General features: G+C 40.4%; 1 protein-coding gene across 1 annotated transcript in view; it reads left to right on the top strand.

The window, feature by feature from the left end:
• Positions 1–20,960, top strand: part of LOC140229966 (V-type proton ATPase catalytic subunit A) — a 33,623-nt gene that overhangs the window by 1,476 nt on the left and 11,187 nt on the right. Inside the window, exons 2-11 of the mRNA XM_072310165.1 lie at positions 2,030–2,136; positions 4,762–4,890; positions 7,178–7,392; positions 8,414–8,551; positions 9,191–9,342; positions 11,729–11,891; positions 12,798–12,906; positions 13,594–13,716; positions 14,428–14,542; positions 16,970–17,177. Coding sequence (XP_072166266.1) covers positions 2,064–2,136; positions 4,762–4,890; positions 7,178–7,392; positions 8,414–8,551; positions 9,191–9,342; positions 11,729–11,891; positions 12,798–12,906; positions 13,594–13,716; positions 14,428–14,542; positions 16,970–17,177 — 1,425 coding nt within the window. The 5' untranslated portion in view covers positions 2,030–2,063. The remainder of the gene's footprint in view (positions 1–2,029; positions 2,137–4,761; positions 4,891–7,177; positions 7,393–8,413; positions 8,552–9,190; positions 9,343–11,728; positions 11,892–12,797; positions 12,907–13,593; positions 13,717–14,427; positions 14,543–16,969; positions 17,178–20,960) is intronic.

Consider the following 20,960-nt stretch of genomic DNA (forward strand, 5'->3'; position numbering starts at 1 on the left):
ACATCCTAAAATTGCAAGTGGGATGCAAGTCCCGGCCATCTCCGGGTACCCAGGGGCCAGGACTACAATTGACAAGTGCATTAGTCTAACATAAGTCTCGAGTCTAACATAGGACGAGAGATGAAAACCAAGCCTTGATTGTAGGCTAGGTAGGCCTACTTTCTTGATTTCGTCATTGTTGGGCTATCTCGTGATAAGTCACTGGGGACTTAATTCCTCACATACCTGAGTTGACCGACAAGTATATGTCTAAGGCGAAAAACTTCTCATTTATAAATTATAATAATGACATTTGCTGGGTCAGTTGTTCGCTTCTTATGCACTTGTCAATGTAATGACTCACCCCACTACCCCCGGACATGGGTGCGTCATTTCATCGTTTGGTCCGTCAAATTTGTGACCCAGGTGTTCGTCATTTTACCAGCTTTGTCCGTCAAATTTTTAACCGAGGGGTGCGTTAAAATCCCATCATTGTCAGTCAAATTTTTGACCGAGGGGTGCATCATGGTACGTCATGCGTCACTTGGCTATGGAAAATAACACGCATTATTCTGAACCGAGGGGTGCGTCATGGTACGTCACTTGGCTATGGAAAACTGCACGCATTTTTAAACGCTACCAAGTACCGGAGGATACACGTACCGCGAGTGAAATTACAGTGAGCGCTTTCCCGCGGCAAGTGAAAATCAAAGTCGGGAAGCGTTTTGGAATAAGAGGGAAAAATGCTTGCCAGAATCTGGCAAGCAAATAATTTAAAAGCTACCCTTTCTCCTCACATTTTCCCTCCAACAAACCCATGAAATCATGCATACTCAATCTCAAACCAGGGACTGTTTAGCGATGTAACAATTTCAACCTTACTGTCGAACACTTACTTGCAGCCCTAGTGCCTATTGCATATTGCGATGCAACACTAACACACATTGCTATCGAAGAAAGTTCGTCTATTTTTCCAATACAATGTGCGTCTAAATACAATGTAATGTTCTGTGGTGACAAAGGCGAATTTTTGACAGTAAAAGAAGCGGCAGCAAAAGAAACTGCCTACCGCATGCCATTTTCTGCTCGCGGGAATGCCGTGGGGTGGTGTGTACCTGCGCTGCAGTAGCCAGTAAGTCGAGTGGTGCGTGACTCGCTAGCGCTGTGAGCAGCGTGCTCTAGATCCTCCCCGGGCCCCACGTGTACGTAGAACCAAGGAGCTTCAAAATGGAAGCTCCTTTGCAGAGCACAGTAGACTCTACGCAGTTCAGATAGAAATGAAAAACACGTCCCTATTACCACGTGCAGTCAAGAGTACAGTATTTTTACCACCAACTTTACCAAGAAAAAAAATTTCCACTTTGGCAAGGTGCCAGACTTCAACGAAAGAAACATTTATATATGTTGAACTGCTTGAATGTTTGTTGAAATAATTTGAACTTGAATGCGAATTTGGAAATGAACTTTTACAGTACCAATCACACAATTCCTTATACTATGTACACATAAAGATCTATATAGGAGGGGATCTGTGAAGCCAGGTGCAGTCTCTGCGGAACATATCCCCGACGACCAGATACAGACTGATCTTTCTGTCAAATGAAGACACTAAAGTCAGCTGAGCTGTATTAAATCTGTACAGGACTTTAAAAATTCATCAGTGCACCAAACCAACATCACATGTTTTGTTCAGAACCGGGTGTCTTCTCTAGGAATTTCTTATCATGCTTTCCAGTGCAACCAGACATTGCATGCAAGCTCTACCCCGCTTCTTAATATGGTGGTACTTTAGTAGAGAATAGTACTCACAATACATGGTCATGCAATATATTATCTAGCTCAAATCGCTTTCAAATTTTATAGTAGTTTTCTGTGATACAACGATCATATCCATAGCATAGTGCCATATCTTTGCATTTTTTTTTTCATAAAAGCAAAAAAGATGGATGAAAGGAGTTGCCAGCGTTGCAGAACTAATTGATCCATATCCACAACCCACATACAATATAATCTGTGTTTTTCTTTGTTTTTTGCTATTTTGATATGAAAGTTAACAGAGAACAAGTTCGTTGAAGGGAGTCATCATGGAACTTCCGAAAGTGAGGGACGCGGAAAAGGAGAGTCTGTATGGCTATGTGTACGCTGTATCAGGACCTGGTAAGTCTGAAGTAGGAACCTTTATAGTATCTACCTCAGAGTTTGCTCATTTGTTTGTTTGTTTATTTGTTTATTTATCTATTTATTTGTTTGTTTTCTCTGTTAGAGCATTCATGAGTTTAAGGGTTCTACAATTGTATTTTTGTGTTCTCCAGTGTTCTTTGTAATTTTTTTTTTTTAATTCATTAGTTTTAAATATAGTTTTGCGAAAGTTATCAGACTCTTCTGTTTGATTGAATGATTCATTGTTATATGTATCGTGTGTAGGTCTTAATGATTTGTGTCAAATGAGGATGGTTGAAGTGATAGAATATTTCCAAATCCATGCATTTTCAGAGCACTTCAATGTCTCTGCGTTCATGTCTATGTCCACTTACATGTTTATGTGTGTAGATATGTATGTATGCAGGTATGTATGTTTTTATACTGTACATTGGTCAATGAGCAAATACTTGATCATGTAACCCGGCTAGGTTTCCTCACAGGAAATAAGCAGAATCTGTACTTTTGGTTTCCTTTTTGCTCGCTGAGGATGTGGCAGCCAGGAATGACTGGTTGCTCTATCCACCGCCCTCCAGCTCTAGCTTTTACTCACATCCCAGGCATGCATTACTAGTCTCCTTCAAGTCACTGTTCACGTATATTTATAATTGCTTTCTGTGAAGACTGAGTAAGAAGCACTGGTCCAATTTGCTGTTATTACGTACTGTACTTCACTAGTATTGACTGCTGAGAGGGTCACAGTGCAAGTACTTAATCCAAGTTGATTCTCAAAGACATTTTTGAACAAAGATGTAGCCAAGGGGCACATCACACAATGTCACTAAATGAATGCAGATCAAAGGATTTGCGCAATGCCCCCAATTCACTTTGTTTTTGTTTCTTTGCTAGTCCAAGGATTACAAACTCTTTCTGGCTGTACATTTCCATTTGTATGTCTGGCATTTTGAGCATGATTTACAGGCAGTTTCTTTGCTGCGTCCCTAAAAAGCTTACTATAGAACACATATCCATGCATATAAAGAGTGGGTGATGAGGGTAGTGTAATAATGCAGTAGCAAAAAAAAAAAAAAAAAAAGAAAAGAAGAAGTTGAATGAGCAAATCTGAAATCCAGATGTATTGAAGCAGTGGGGAAAAAAATCCCAAGTAGTTGCCAAATCTGTCATGTCTTTTGTGTTGTTATGACTTACCATAGCTTTAACAGGTTTTAGTTTTGAGCATCAATTTTCTTTCATTCTTATGATATTAAAGAAAAGGATGGTATGCCATTAAACAATTGAGTTGCTTGTGTGTTGTTGTTGTTTTTTTTTTTGGTCCATTCCCTTTTCTCCCAGAAGAGTAGATTTATTGAAACTTGAATACTAATGAATGTACATGTACATGTACATGTAAGGTCCTGATGATTTGCACATGATGTACATTTTGTGAATGTCAGTAATGCAATGAAAATAACATTGTAGATTTTTTTTTTTTTTTCACAAAGCCTCGACCAGACAGGAATAGTCTCTAAACTTTGAGATTTTACTGGTACTTGATGCAATTGCAGTCATTGTGTGTCATTTTCGTAAACATACTGTAACTTGTAAGCACACTACATGATTAGTTAATAGAAAGGGTAGGTTTTGTAAGCTTGGTTGAAAATGATGGTAGTACTTAGATAATCTTTGCTTTCTCTTTTTTTTTTTTTGAGGGGGGGGGTTGATTTGAGATTGTCGTGGTGATGTAGCAGTCATAAGATTGGATGCTGTTTTGGATGATAATTAGATGGAATGTCCACATTGGTTTCTCCAAACCAGTGGGAAATGGTTGTTTGTACTGTATATGTACATGTACATGTAAATCTTGATTTGGGGCTTTGATTTTAAAGAGTCTGCGTGTTCCATGCACTTTGTATGAATTGCTTTTTGAAAGGAATATGCTCAATCACCTAAAAGATTAACTGTTATAGAACCGTGATTATAATACAGTTCGACCTCGATTATCCGGCCATGTCGGGACCGGCGCTCATCCGGATATGCGAATTGGCTGGATATGGGAGACACAATGTTAATGTATATAGCTGCCGTCCAAGCTGCCGTCCCAGTGCACTGGCAGCTAGGCAGGTAGCGTACCCCGCAACGATGGTGTAATCTATGCTAGCCTGCGCAAAATTGTAGTCCCTTCTTCACAAAAATAAAGTATATCTTTATGTGAAAATCATACATGTTTTACCTCATTAGATATTGAGAAACCTATCATGCACATCTTATGAAATTCATCAATTTTTGGATGAAAAAAAAAAGTCCTTCACTGCGTGAACGCGTCCGGATAATAGAGATTTCCGGATAAAAGGAGGCCGGATAATCGAGGTCGAACTGTATGTAGAAATAGCACATTACGTATAATCTGAAAGTGAGTGCAGCCTGAGTTTGCTTTGTTATATCTTGTCTTTCATCCTTACAATGTAGTTAAATTCTGCATCTTAGAGCCAACAGGACTGAGATCTTCCATGTGTACCATTATTATACTTTCACATTTGGTCTTATATCTGTGCTCCAAACTGCTGAGCATCATTTTGTCATTTGGCCATGGGGCATGAGTTTAAAATTTGACCTCTTACCTCTGCAACCTTTCTTGTTTGACAGTGGTGACGGCTGAGCGCATGTCAGGAGCAGCCATGTACGAGCTGGTGCGTGTCGGCCACAGCGAACTGGTGGGAGAGATCATCCGCCTAGAGGGAGACATGGCCACCATCCAGGTCTACGAGGAGACTTGTATCCTTTCTCCAGAAATTTGAGGGATTACTGCCCCCTAATCTACTTTGTAGAGAGATTTAAAGGTCCTGTTTACCTTTGGGAGCAGTGATTTAAAAATGTTCAAGATATCACATTTGATGCATAAGTGTAGGTTAGTTGCATCACAAAACATCCTAACATATATATATTTTTTTGTGCAATAAAGCCTAAAATTAAGGAGACATCACTATTTTTCTAATTAAACCATAACTGTAGACAGTTTAGTCTGGAAACATTTTTATTGTCCCCGCCGAACGAGTTCGAGCAGGGGACTATGAAACGGGCTCCGTACGTGTGTGTGTCCGTGTGTCCGTCCGTGCGTCCGTGTGTCCGTCCGTGCGTCCGTGCGTCCGTGTGTGATCAAAATGTTCAAAATGCTACTCCTTCGCCATTTCTAACCCGATTTTGATTCTGTTTGCTTTATATGATAGCACTACATGGGAGCTTTGAAACTTCTATACAGAATTTCAGTTGTGACCTTTGACCTTGACCTTTGACCTATATTGTACATTTTGCTTCAAAATGCTACTTCGCCATTTCTAACCCGATTTTGATTCCGTTTGCTTTATATGATGGCACTAGGTGAGGGCTTCAAAACTTCTACACAAAATTTTGACCTTTGACTTCTTTGACCTTTGACCTTGATTTTTGACCTATATTGTACATTACCTACAAAATGCTACTCCTTCGCCATTTCTAACCCGATTTCGATTCCGTTTGCTTTATGTGATGGCACTAGGTGAGAGCTTCAAAACTTCTACACGGAATTTTGACCTTTGACTTCTTTGACCTTTGACCTTGATTTTTGACCTATATTGTACATTTTGCTACAAAATGCTACTCCTTCGCCATTTGTAACCCGATTTCAATTCCGTTTGCTTTAAGTGATGGCACTAGGTGAGGGCTTCAAAACTTCTACGCAGAATTTCGACCTTTGACTTCTTTGACCTTTGACCTTGATTTTTGACCTATATTGTACATTACCTACAAAATGCTACTCCTTCGCCATTTCTAACCCGATTTCGATTCCGTTTGCTTTATGTGATGGCACTAGGTGAGGGCTTCAAAACTTCTACACGGAATTTTGACCTTTGACTTCTTTGACCTTTGACCTTGATTTTTGACCTATATTGTACATTTTGCTACAAAATGCTACTCCTTCGCCATTTCTAACCCGATTTCGATTCTGTTTGCTTTATGTGATGGCACTAGGTGAGGGCTTCAAAACTTCTACATAGAATTTTGACCTTTGACTTCTTTGACCTTTGACCTTGATCTTTTTACCTATATTGTACATTTTGCTACTAAATGCTACTTCCGGCGGGGACATATATTACGCACCGCGTAATTTCTACTTTTCCTTGTTGTATTTTATAACTATTGTTCACATTTTGTATATTTAACGAAACTTAACATCAATTATATTGGTTCAAATTTTCACATTGCTTGTTTCTATCCCTAACTCACATTTTAGAACTATTTTGAAACACTAATGCTGGGTTTTTGTTTCATCTGCAAATGGTAAATTATGCCTTTAAGCATGTCATTTTATGCAGGAATGAATGTTTGGACATGCCTTTCTATTACCATCAAAGCCGGTTGACTTGTTGGCAGTGATTTGATGTGAATCTTTTTCTTTGATACCTTGAAGTCCATGTGGCATTGGGATTCATAGCGTGGGAAGGCTGGTCCCGTTCAGATATATTGGAGAATTCCAAATTGTGTATAGAATTACCACTGATCTCTAAGTAAGTACATGTGCAACACAGAGCCACAAAACCTCAACTGGATTCACCTGTCATCGATACGCATACACTTTGATGCACATGTTCGCTGACCAGTGCTATTCATCGTTTTGGTATGTACCCGTGTGGGCAGCAAATAAAATGGACCATCCTTGAATCCCCACGCTACCAGTTCTTCAAGTCCAATTGACTCATCTCCGGATAAAATTTGCCAACAGCTTTAAGGCTGCGTTGTACCGAGGCTGTACTAGCTAAATACGGAGCCAGTGATGAATGTCAAACATTATCCATTTTGCTTGTGAATTGAGTGTCTTATTTGGTTGCACTGTGATCTATTCCGCCTTTGACTATTTGTAGTTTTTCCTTTGTATGTACAAATGTAATACTCGTGCACTCCTCGTTTTCCCTTATTTTCTTACTTCTATCTTCATTGAAGTCCTGATTCTTATGACTTCCAGATCCTACAAAGTGGGTGTTTAAAGTGAAGAGATTTCCTTAATGAAACATTCTGACCATTCCAGCTGGTGTCACCGTGGGCGACCCGGTGCTGAGGTCCGGCAAGCCGCTGTCCGTAGAGCTCGGACCGGGCATCATGGGGAACATCTTCGACGGAATCCAAAGACCTTTGCAGGACATCAATGACCTGACGGACAGTATCTACATCCCCCGCGGGATCAACGTCAAGGCCCTCAGTCGCACCAAGCAGTGGGACTTCAAGCCCTACCCAGGGATCCGGGTATGTGATCCTCTCTCTTTAGATATTACAAATGATGCACAGAGGTCCATTTCATGAAGTCATTGCATAAAAGTCTTTACATAAATCTCAGAATGGCCACAGTTGTTCATTTGTAGCTATGTAGAAAAGTAAAATTCATTTCTTGAAGTCGCTCATAAGTGTGTCTTATGAGCTTAAAGTCTCTCACAGACTGTCATGAAACGTACCCCAGGTCTGAGTATGTTAAAAGAAATTGAGTGCATGCAGTAACTATGGAATTTAATCCACGAGGTGCAGCCAACAGTTGGTTGGCGATCTGGCATGTTTACAGTGGTTATCATTTAATAGTGATTGTGGTAATTATTGGATTTGATATGAAATGCGTAACCAGTACAAATCAAACACACAGCTCTCAACCACTGAAATTGTAAAGTTTTCTTGACTGCTTCTGTAAACTCTCTTGTGTCATATACCTTTGATGTTGAATAGTCCTTGCCCAGTGGATTTTGATCATAGATTGTAGAGACCTTGTCATGGAACATTTGTAATATTTTCTGTGGAAGAAAATGGAGAACACAGCATGAGACATGGAAAGTAAGATTAAAAGTTGAGGGGTTAAAATGTTTATTTCTTCAAGCAGTACCATAACCTGAGCCACATATCAATACTACTTGTTCAAACAAGGATAAATGTTAAAGGAATGTATAAAACAGTATTAACATTAGACTTGTACTATTAGGTAGGGATGGCCAAGGGGTATGACCTGATTTATGCCTGATTTGTAGATTGAGGTTCTTCCAGGTTCTCACATTAATAAATTTGCTATATTAATTTGGTTTGATTGAAATAAGTAAATTCACCCAAATTTGACTTTATTCTTACTTTGTGTTGTTTATGTCTTGTATTTTGAGGTGAGAAGGAAGTGGTGTGTCTGCTTTAGCATTTCTTGAAAGAAATTGCTACGGGGAAAAGTCCTGTGTTATATCCTTTGAAGCTGTGACATCACTTTACCCCATCTGTCTTCCTATCTATACCACTGCAGGCTGGAAGCCACATCACAGGAGGTGATTTCTACGGTCTGGTGCCAGAGAACACCCTGATTGAACACCGCCTGATGCTTCCCCCCAAGGCGCGTGGCACAGTCACCTGGATCGCAGAGGCAGGCTCCTACGACATCACCGTAAGCATTTTAATTGCTAGCACGTCCGAACAGAAGCAACAATTTGCCACAATTCGTCAAATCAACTTTCATAGTCACAGAGTCACAGCTGTCTTTAGTAGCCACCACTTGTCAGTTCCAGCTATATAAGCTTATGTTATCTGTGCATAATGACAATGTGAGGTGTGCTGGTCCTAATGTAGCTGAGGTCCAGGGCCCACTTAGGGTCTTAGAAGCTGTAGGGTTCCAAATAATCATTGGTGCAATCTTAGCCTTATATCTGAACATTGTGCATAAACTATAACTGAAAAGATGTAAATCTTCAGCCAGATTTTCAGTGTGAGCTCAGGAAAAAAAAAAATTGTCATATCGGATGCAAGTTTTATAACAACTTTATTCAGCATGTCATCAGTGTTTAATGTGTAGTGGTTAGAATGTGACATTCCAAATTGTTTGCATGTTGCTGCAATGTGCTAAAACACCTCATTGCAGTCATGCAAGAATGATATTATCCATCTAGAGTTGATAAAATCATGTCTGATAACACTTTTGTATTAAGTTCAGGCCTTGTTGATCGTCAGCAGACAAAAGATGCAATATATAAATCGAATAATATTGTTGACAGTGCTGACTCTGTTAATTGGTCATCTGATTGGTCAGGATGTCGTCTTGGAGACGGAGTTTGACGGTGAGAAGACCAAGCATACCATGCTGCAGGTGTGGCCGGTGCGAAACATCCGTCCAGTCTCGGAGAAGCTGCCCGCAAACTATCCCCTGCTGACCGGACAGAGAGTGCTTGATGCCCTCTTTCCGTAAGTGTGCATCTATAGTAATAATAGTTATAATGATATGAATTTATATTGTGCTGAATCCACTCTGTAGAGTGCTCAAAGCGCATACTATTCACGCCAGTATTGGTTCCAGACTGGTGTTTTTTTTTTTTCCCCAAGAGATAGACCTTAGCTCTTTTTGCAATAATATCAAAAAAATTATGAGGCATGATCGCGTTCCCAAAAGCGTTTGAGGCATTTTCAGATAGATAAACACAACCTTGTTTCCAATTTCATTTAAAAACTCTGATTTTGAAACACACAAAGGAATTGTGATTTGAAACATGTTTGAGACCATGATCACCTTTTTGCAAATAGATTGAATTTAATGCCATTTTGAAATGCATTTATATTTCCAAGCTGCCAAGGTCAACTTTCAGCTGTGTTCAGTTGCGGTGAAAAGGGCGCACCATTGGTGTTTTCTACCCAGTGTTTGTGCGTGAATAATGAAGGCATATTTGGAGACACACCGCCGGTTACAAAAAAGCAGGCACCTTAGTTGACCTCTGCTTCCCTGGGTCAAATGGCGCAAAGCAGCTGTGCAGTGACAACACTCAAATTGTGATTGTGTGATGGTTAGATAAACACAGCAGCCTGAGAATCACTTCTCAAACCACATTGGCAAACGCCATTTAAAACGCATATTGAAACACAATTCTCTCTCTTGAATTAGATGAACTCGGCCCTAGTGAGCACTACGTAGCTTTCAGCTTGTGGCAAGTGCATGTCAACACGACAGTTCAGTACGGGAAAACAAAAGTTTAAAACCATGCTAGACTGCTGCTTCCCTTGGTCATTTGTTAGTCATCCTACACATGCTGGTTTTTACTTTATCCCCTGCAGACACCTTACCCAAACAATGGGAGCACTATTTTTCAACAGCCAAATGTGACAGAGAGTTCATACCTATATTATACCTGGCTCAGGGCCAACTGTTGTACATAGATGTGTTCAAACAAATTGTGCTGGTGGTAAGTTGAGGAAAAGTGTGGATTTCAGAGGAAAGAATTGAAGCTCTAGAAATCTGGCTAAGAGATGACATGCATGCAAGCCTACATGGAGTGGTAGAAATAACAGCAAGATATTTAACCCTTTTGCCCTTTAAACTGCCTGTTGCTGCAGCTCACACAAATCACTTAACCACCAGTTGCTGCATTTATATAATCGGGGGACTGCAGGAACAAGTATTGGTTGGGGGGGGGGGGTGTTGAGGAAGAGGGGATTAACCCACAAGAGGTGAGATAGGGCAAGATAGATGATGAGAACATATAACCATCTGCAGAAGCAATAGATGTATTGAGGGAAAGAGCAATATTCAAGAGTTGATATCACCAGCTGCATTTCCAAGGGTCATCCTTTCCTGCATTACCAGCAGAGATGCCATCTTTGTGTGTAATCGGTAACGTCCCCTCTAGCAAGAGGCAAAACACTGTCCCTCAGATAGGACATAAAATGGAGGTCCCGTGTGTGTGAGACAGTCACAACTCATACACATGAAAGATCCCACTTCATTCATTCATCGCAAAGAGCAGGTTGCATAACCGCGTAAATTGGTCTTGCACCACATCCAACTGGACCCCATGGAAGATCAGCTAGTACAGCTGAATATGGGCTACCCAGCCATCTTCTCAGATAGGAAATGAAACAAACAAACAAACAAATAAAAACAGTGCTATACAAATGTAATTATTGTATTGTATTGCATCTTTAACCAGTTTTCTTGATTGTAAACTCTGAAAGTTTGACATTTCCTGTGCACCCCATGCCATTCCTCAAGTTACCTCCAGCACATTATGTTTTAACAACTGCTCTCTTACTTTGTTATATTTTGCCCTCAGGAAACATGAAACAGTCATAATAAACCTCATGGGGGTGAAATTGTCAATTGACTAATAGGAAAATGTATTGTGTAATATTCCATAATACAGGACTCCACACTAACTTTTATTTTTGGTGGCCCAAAGGCAAATATACAACCTTTTTTGGTGGCCCGATCGAGTCACCACATTCTTCATTTCTGAAATTTTGGTGGCCCGACGTGCATTTTTGGTGGCCCTGGGCCACCGGGCCACCGTTAGTGTCGAGCCCTGCATAATATGTCTGATAAGATGTCCAAATTGAGTGCTTTCTTTCATTGCCCCCCCCCCCCCCCCACATTGTTCTCTGTCTGTGTTTTTCATTGCTGTGCAAAAAAATCAATGAAGATGTAGATTTTTCCCCGGGGGGGAATAACCCCACAAAGTGGTGTTGCTCTGTATGTTATATGTGCGATGACAATCTCTAAAGCCAAGTCAGATGTTTCTTCCCTGAAACACATCTCTTAAGCACTTCATCTCTAGTTGTAGCTCCACTTTTACCTACTTCTCAGGTGTGTGCAGGGAGGAACTACAGCTATCCCAGGGGCCTTTGGCTGCGGCAAGACCGTTATCTCACAGTCCCTCTCTAAGTACTCCAACAGTGACGTCATTGTGTATGTGGGATGCGGTGAGCGTGGCAACGAGATGTCTGAGGTACTCAGGGACTTTCCTGAGGTGAGCTATTGAGAGAACAGCTTTACTTCTCTCCTTGGTTTTTTTTCCATGCTTTCTTGGTTATTTATTTTTGTTTCAAGATAAGATTAAAGTGCAGTGATTTGTGAGAAATATCTTTTCTTCTTTATTTATGCTTTCTTGTAAGTCAATTGTATGTCAGATTAGTATTCTCTCCTCGGCGTGCTGCACATGCTGATGTTTTCGCATACAGATATTTTCATGTATGGCAGTTAATCGGACATTTGTCTTAGTTGGTAATTTTACTCTTTGTGGTCTTCTCATTAAAAAAAAAACATAATGCTAACGTTCAGAAAAGTGTGGCATGTCCGAAATACTAGTGCTGCCAGGATCAACACTATGCCAGGGCCTGCTGTTGATAGATGTTATTTGGGTTCTGCTTATAGTATTCACTTGGTATTGCAACGCTAGTGTGCTTGACAGGGACAGTGTTTGCTGGGCAGAATTTTCGTTTTCATTTGTGTACATATTTTTTGTACGTTGTTACTTTCCGATCAGGAGCCTATGAGCAATATTCGCAAAAATGGAGCACAGCATAAATTTCAGTGTATACAGTATTTAATGTATAAATTTTTATGGAGGTGGCAGGAAAAATTGCCACTAGCCAAGGTTCTGATAAATCTTTGTTAACTCAAAGACAGGGAGGATTGTTGATGCCATAGAAATAAGATTTGTGTACATATTTTTTGTACATTGTTACTTTCCGATCAGGAGCCTATGAGCAATATTCGCAAAAATGGAGCACCGCATAAATTTCAGTGTATACAGTATTTAATGTATAAATTTTTATGGAGGTGGCAAATCTTTGTTAACTCAAAGACAGGGAGGATTGTTGATGCCATAGAAATAAGATTGAGAAAATTGATATGCTAATGATACCCCTTACAGCTGACTGTGGAAATTGGAGGGAAGACAGAGTCCATTATGAAGAGAACAACACTGGTAGCAAACACCTCCAACATGCCTGTGGCTGCCAGAGAGGCCTCCATCTACACAGGTATGTCTGTCTGTCTGTCTGTCTGTTTGTCTGTCTGTCTGTCTATCTGTCTGTCTGTGTCTGTCTCTCTCTAAAAGTTGGCAGTGTTAAAAAAAAAATAAATAAATAAATAATGCTAAGTGGTTGTGGTCTCAAGTGGAGAGTAGCTGGCATTCTTTGACTAACAAACTAATATTCAAACCATCATTACCACCAACAAGAACCATACTGTACTTCTTGTTTTGAAACAGCTGTCATTTGTTGTTGTTGTTGTTCTCCATTCAAATTTCTATGCAGTTACAGCTACAACCCTTGATACTACAGATATTAAGGTTTTGTTTGCCTTATTATTTCAGTATAGATTATGTTGTGTGCTCAAAGAAAAAGTGAAATGGTAAACATATTTTTTTGATGTTTTGGAACATTTGCTAAGTAAATTTCACACTTTCTGTCACAGATGAAAGAAGGGTTTGTTGTTTTTCAAGCCTCTAAACTTGATTGTATATTTTTTGGCTAACTGATAACTGTATAAATTGGATTTTCTCAGGAGCTCATGTTGTTTCCAATGACACACTGAAGACTAGTATCATGTATACTCTGGCAGGTGTCTGTGGGAAATGCATGTTATAGCAAAGTCAGCTTTTCCTTAGTGGGTCAATAACCGCCCCACCCCCCCACCCCACCTTATTTTTTTTTTTTATCACGCAGGTGTGACACTATCTGAGTACTTCCGTGATCAGGGTTACAACGTGTCCATGATGGCCGACTCCACCTCTCGATGGGCCGAGGCTCTTCGTGAAATCTCAGGCCGTCTGGCTGAAATGCCGGCTGGTAAGCATTCTGAAATTCAGCACCATTGCGATGACAGCTCTATTGTTGTGAGCATTTCAAGGCATAAATGAAGGGAAATCCTGAATGAAGTACATTCATAATGCAGACATAAGAATGTAACATCACAATCGCGAGCACCAAAAATTATTTTCACGATCTGTAGTGGAAGAGAAGAACCTCTGGTAACAATTAGATGGGGTGATGATTGTTTTGATTTGCTCAGTGTTGTCTTGTGGTGCATCCCCCGCCCGTCAAAGTTGGCTCTGAAAGATCAGTGAAATGGGATCTGCAGTAGCTCATGGTCTTGCAGTACAGAAAGCCATGTGTGAAATATATTGCGGTAAAAGAAATGCTAATCATACATGTCAGAGTTTTGATTTTGATATCAAAAGCTAAGGTCAGCTGACCTGTATGTGTGATTTCAAAGTGAATACAGTTAACCTTGCACAAGTGAACCTTGCATAAGTCGAATAATCACCTAAGTCAAAGGTCTTCTCAAGTCCTCTTCTCCTTATATTCTACTGCTTTTAATCCCTCAAAGTCAAATTTTCTCTAAGTCAAAGCTCTTTCTTCAGTCCAAGGAGATTCAACTTAGTTGAGGTTGACTGTATTTCATTAAGCATGTCCTTGTGTGGAATTCCAGATTAGTGATAGAAATATAATTACAGCCACCGTAGGTTAATATTTCTGTCCTACTTATTTGCTCCACAGACAGTGGATATCCTGCATACCTTGGTGCCCGTCTGGCATCGTTTTACGAGAGAGCTGGCCGCGTCAAGTGCATGGGGAACCCAAGCCGCGAGGGCAGTGTCAGCATCGTAGGAGCGTGAGTTTCCACTGCAGCCATTCTCTTGTATCATGAGAGGCTTTCATGCCTCATACACCGTAAGAGATGTTGTGGGGGGGGGGGGGGGGTTTACCAAAGGAAGCACTTTTATTTGGCGCATACTCAAAACTATAGTGATATCACACATTAGAAGTGGACTAAGAGATCAGCGAAACAAAAATGACTGTCACGGTAGAGTGTAACAAACTTTTCTTCTGAGATGATGTGATGGGCAAAACCATGCTTTATCACATGAACAGCTCTTGATGAATCCTATAGCAAGATTCTTCGTATGTGGAATATAATTCATGATACTGTCTTGTTCTGGTAACTTTCTATCTACATGCAAAACATTGATGACAAAAACCAACCAGAAATAAGCACAAAGAAATAAAAAGCAATTGAATGAAATCAAAGAATAAGTTGAAAGCTGTTGAAGAGTAAAACGGGGAAGGGGAATTTGAGAGGGAAAAAAAAGGAAAAGAAAAGAAAAAAAGAGGAGTCACTCTAGTGAATATGTTTTCTCTTCAGTGACTGGAATTATTCTTTTTAATAATAATAATACATAATAATACATACAATTTCTATAGCGCCGTTCTCCGCTTTGATTAAATGCTCAAGGCGCTTTACATCAAAGCAAACAGACTGAAGATACAAGTACATCACCGTAATAGAAGAAGATGAAGAAGTGGAAGAAAAAAAAAGACATGGAAGTCTTCAAAAGGCACTGGTCTTCAAGATAGGACAAATATGATTTTAAATTACTCCTGAAAGATGTTATAGAGCTTGAGTCTTTCAGCTCACGAGGAAGTGAATTCCACAGTGTTGGTCCAGCGTGAGCGAAAGCACATTCCCCCCAAGATTTCCTAGAAAACGCAATATTTAAGAGACCTGAAGTTGATGATCGAAGAGTTCGTGAAGGTTGGTATTTATGAAACAAACAAACATTGTAATCAGGAGCTGTTCCCTCAATAACGTGATAAACCAAAAGAAGTATCTTGAACCGAATGCGCTCCTGTACAGGCAACCAATGAAGGCTCTTCAGGATAGGGGTGATATGACTGCGTTTACTTGACAAAGAAACAATACGTGCAGCGGCATTTTGTAGCTTTTGTAATTGGGCAATTTGTGAGTTTGGTAGATTGAAAAACAAACCATTACCGAAATCAAGGCGTGAAGAAATAAGTGCATGAACAATTTTTTCCGTGGCAGAGCGAGTCAAATACTTGTGAATAAAACCAATATTGCGCAATTGATAACGGACTGATTTAGAAATGTTGGTGATTTGATCAGACATAGCCATGTGAGAGTCAAAACATAACACCCAGATTGCGACATGACTTTGACAGAGGGATATCGTTACCTACAATCGAAATGGAATTAATATCCAACTTATTCTAGTGAGATTTAGAACCAAAAAGGATAAATTCACACTTGCTGTGGTTTAGAAGCAATGAGTTAGACCTCATCCAAGCATCAATATCAATGATGCAATTTTCTAGACAGCGGAGTGCATGAGATACTTGGATTTGATGCGGTGGAAAAGATACAAAAACTTGTATGTCATCTGCATATAGATGATACGGAACAGAATGACTTTGAAATATTTTCCACAGACTGATCAAATAGATAGAAAAAAGGGTGGGCCTGCCAACAGAGCCTTGAGGTACACCACAGCCTAATGGCTTTGAGGACGATGTGACACCATTCAAAAGAACAGACTGTGAATGGTGTGATAGGTATGATTTAAACCATTCGAGAGCCTGTCCCTGGATACCCAAACTTGTAAGTGTATTGACATGAATTCTGTGATCTACAGTGTCGAAGGCCGAAGACAGATCCAACAAAACCATTGCTGTGACGGATCTGGAATCCATTTCCCTTAAAATATAACTAGAAACATTCATCAAAAGGGTCTCCACACTATGGTGAGGGCGATAAGCCGACTGTAAAGGATCGAGTAGACCATGTTCCAGCATATAGTCTGAGAGTCTCGAAAACACAACTCTCTCTAAAATCTTGGACAAAAATGAAAGATTGCATACAGGATGATAACTTGTCAGTGATTTCTTATCCAATGAAGGGTTTGTCAGTAAAGGACGGATCAGACCTTTCTATAAAGATAAGGGTACGGTAGCTTGCTCAATACTGAGGTTAACAATTTGAGAAATAATCGGGGCAAACGTGGGTGCGCAGTCCTTTAAGAGAATGGTTTGAACCAGATCCAATGGACAGGATTTAGGAGGCAATTTACGAAGAAGGAGAAGGATTACATCAGTAGTTGTATGTCAGAAGGTTTCCAGTGTGGAAGAGGTGACGGGTTCAGATTCGGGTAGTACAACATTACAATCGAAATTATCTCGGATTTTTTCAACTTTCGATTGAAAAAACTGACTAAAAGTTTCAGCCATTTTTCTCCCTTTGCAGTGTGTCGCCCCCTGGAGGTGACTTCTCCGATCCTGTGACTTCGGCCACTCTGGGTATCGTCCAGGTGTTCTGGGGTCTGGACAAGAAGCTGGCCCAGCGCAAGCACTTCCCGTCCATCAACTGGCTCATCAGCTACTCCAAGTACATGAGGGCGCTCGACGACTTCTACGACAAGAACTACTCAGAGTTTGTGCCCCTGAGGACAAAGGTAAGATCTCATACTCCATTTGTACTAGGCGAGTGGGTTTCAGAGCCTCTTTGAGGAGGTTCAAAAGCCTGCTCTGAAAAAGCGGCCTCTCGTCTGTTTATACTGCTCACAAAAAACAGGCCCTAGCAGGCCTGGCAGGCCCAACAGGCCCAACCGGTCCAACAGGCTCCTCCCCTCTGTACATGGCCCAGGCTTTTTCACAGAAGTGTGCTAATTGCAAGGGTTTTATCAGCAGGGATTGGTCGCGACAGCTGGGTTGTTTGTGTAAGCAGGCAATGACCCTCAGTGATAACTTCCGGGTTGACTAAAAAGCGGCTTCTCGAACCCCCTAGTGTTTATACTGCAACAGAGGCTGCTGTAGCATGCTCTGAAACCAGCCCCTGTAGGTGGTTTCAGAACCTGACCTTATCGGACCTGATCTGATCACCTTATGTCTGTTGCTCAAGACTGCTGTAGGCTGCTTCAGAACCCCCTTTTTGCTGAGTATAAATGGGCTATTAGACCTTTTGTTGTGCTTTGTTCACTTGTCCATTCTATAGGACATTAAAGGGTGTGTACAGTTCTGGTCAAGGTGAGGATTTAGCTTGTAACGTTTTGCAAGATATTCAGAAACCACTCTATGAGATGTCAAAGAGCATGCAGTTCTAAGGGGTATCAAAAGTTTATTCGATGAAAATTGGTTTTGAAATGGCTGAGATATCGAAAAATAAGGTGAAACAAAGAGATCCTAATAAAGTTGTGGCATGTCGCCTTTTATTATTAGCACTTTTTTTGATATCTCAGCCATTTGAAAACCAATTTTTATCAAATAAACGTTGAATCCTTCTTAGAATTGCATGCTCTTTCATATTTCATAAGAGGCTTTTCATTATCTCACTTAGGAATGTTCAAAACATGAATCCCCAGTACTGTACAGTCCCTTTAAATGCAGGTGTAGGTGTGAGTTATTCACAACTTAATATGAATGTAAAAGACCCCACTGCATTCATTTATACCAAAGAGCAGAGTGCATATGCTCGGTTTTTGGTTCACCATGTGTGAGTCCTTAAAAGGACTGTTAGAATGGCAGGAGGAATGAGAAGGTAGGATAAGAGGCAAGAAATTGAGTGAGAGTATTCTTTCTGGATTGTGTGTAGTCCTGAAAAGGACTGTGAATCGGAGAGGGGTAGAAGAGCTAGGAGAAGGACTCTGGAGTCTCTGCTGTGTACACCACCATGCAAACGCCTTCCTTCAAGAAGAGCAGAGTGCTAACCCAGTGAACTGGTTCACCTCCCTACTCACACAAGAAAAACAGGCAAATGATGCTGACCCTATGTGGTTCAACCCAGCTGACTAGCAATAGTCTGCAAACCAGGCACATTGTCCCTTACGAAGAAGAAAATTAGTTAGTGGTCACTTGAAAAGCTTTCTTCCTTGTTTGGCACAGTTAATCTGGAAACTGATTGCCAATGAATAAAGATTACCTAATCCCCTTAATCTCAATTGTGTCACTGTGTCTAACCTCTTGGTCTCGAGGCACAGTGTTACACCTGAGTTGGCTTGCTAATTTATAATTAGGTAAAGTTTAAATAATTAGCTGAATGCTCTTGAAGAAACATGGCAAGCTACAGCTAAATACCTGGGCAGGCATATCCTCCTGTTTTAGGTAAATCCATTGGGTGTGGATAGACTAAAGATTGTGTTCGTGATAATTGTTTCACCTGTTTGCTGCCTTCTATTGTCTGAGTGGGACAGTATGATAGACATCTGTATTCCTTCCCTTTTTTGTCCCCGCCGAACGAGTTCGAGCAGGGGACTATGAAACGGGCTCCGTACGTGTGTGTGTCCGTGCCGTCCGTGCGTGCGTCCGTGCGTCCGTCCGTGTGTGCGTCCGTGTGTGATCAAAATGTTCAATTTGCTACTTCTCTGTCATTTATGAGCCAATTTTGATTCTGTTTGCTTTATATGATAGCACTACATGGGAGCTTTAAAACTTCTACACAGAATTTCAGTTGTGACCTTTGACCTTGACCTTTGACCTATATTGTACATTTTGCTACAAAATGCTACTCCTTCGCCATTTCTAACCCGATTTCGATTCCGTTTGCTTTATCTGATGGCACTAGTTGAGGGCTTCAAAACTTCTACACAGAATTTTGACCTTTGACTTCTTTGACCTTTGACCTTGATTTTTGACCTATATTGTACATTTTGCTACAAAATGCTACTCCTTCGCCATTTCTAACCCAATTTCGATTCCATTTGCTTTATGTGATGGCACTAGGTGAGGGCTTCAAAACTTCTACACAGAATTTTTGACCTTTGATTTTTTTGTCCTTTGACCTGGATTTTTTACCTATATTGCACATTTTGTTACAAAATGCTACTTCCGGCGGGGACATATATTACACACCGCGTAATTTCTACTTTTCCTTGTTATCTCATGATAAAGCTTTAAATTGGCATAAGATATACACATAGAATTTACATCCATATGCATGATGTTGGTCTCACACATAGCAAAACTAACACCTACACCGAATTTGAAGTTACAAACTTGATTATTCATAGAGGCTGGTGCTGTTGGTGATTTACATGCTCTTTCCCATGGGAAAGAGCATGTAAATCACCAACATCAATAGTGGACATTGGTTCAGCAGGTGACGTTCAACACTGGGCCCAACACTAGCTACGAGAACTAAGTCACGCCTTTGAGGTCAACCTGCTAGTAGAGACTTATTTCAGTTTCAGGATTATGGTCAGTGCTAGTGTGGAAATAACACTATGGAAATAGCACTAACACCAGCATGAAGCACCAAACTTTATATCACCCAATGCAAAACTTACCCTATGTAACATTTCATGGTTTCTTGTTCCAACAAAGAATGAAAGATCAGTTGACCAGAATGGCCCCTCAATCAGCAGCAAACTGTTTTGATAATCATTGCCAAATACTGGGCTTTAAAGAATGCTGCGTTGCTGTCAGGTGGATGTGGTGGCATGCACCATTTATAGAGATTGCACGAATAATCATTACATCATAGATACTTCTCTCATTGATTTAAAAAAAAAAGAAACAACAGCATACCTTCAGGTGTCAGTTTCTTCAATTTGTCTCCCTCTACAAATTAAATTTGTTAACAAATTTAAGACGCGCAAAGATTTTAATTTATGATTATGCTATCATTTTACAAGAAAATTGTTGGATGTGTCTTGAGGAACTCTGACACAAAAATTTAGCAATCCTTCAGTCTTGTTAATGGAGTTGAAGGTGAAAATATGATTTCATGCATAAATTTGCATGATTAATTTACTAAAAATAGAAAACCAATATTTTTCTTGTGTATGACCATGTAATCTTGTAGTTGACATCTAGCTCTATCTTCAGGCAAAATTTTGCGGCGATCGCGCAATCGGCGGCCGAGATCTGAAAGGGGATCAAATTGACCCCCCCCCCCCCTTAGTAAAAACTTGGTCTCAAATAGCCCAGTTGAAATAGGGTTAAGATGCTAAAGGGCTAAACCATGGACAAGCTTGATATGTACAGGCTAAAGAAGTAGCTTACACCAAATGATGTACTGTATGGCAGTGTGTTCCGAGTATTACATTACAGCTCCATGCAGTAGGAAAGGGTAGTACCTGCACTATTTATCCATGTGTGATATATTTATGTAGGCTATAAAAGATGAGAGTTAGTGTGTCCACCTTGTAGTGATGGTCATCTCTCTTCCTATTGGAGGTAAGGCAGGTGTGTCCCAGTCATTAATTGTGTAAGATGGAGAATAGGGAGTTTATACCTTAAAC

The sequence above is a fragment of the Diadema setosum genome, chromosome 6 (assembly GCF_964275005.1).
Source record: "Diadema setosum chromosome 6, eeDiaSeto1, whole genome shotgun sequence".
NCBI classification, from domain to species: domain Eukaryota; kingdom Metazoa; phylum Echinodermata; class Echinoidea; order Diadematoida; family Diadematidae; genus Diadema; species Diadema setosum.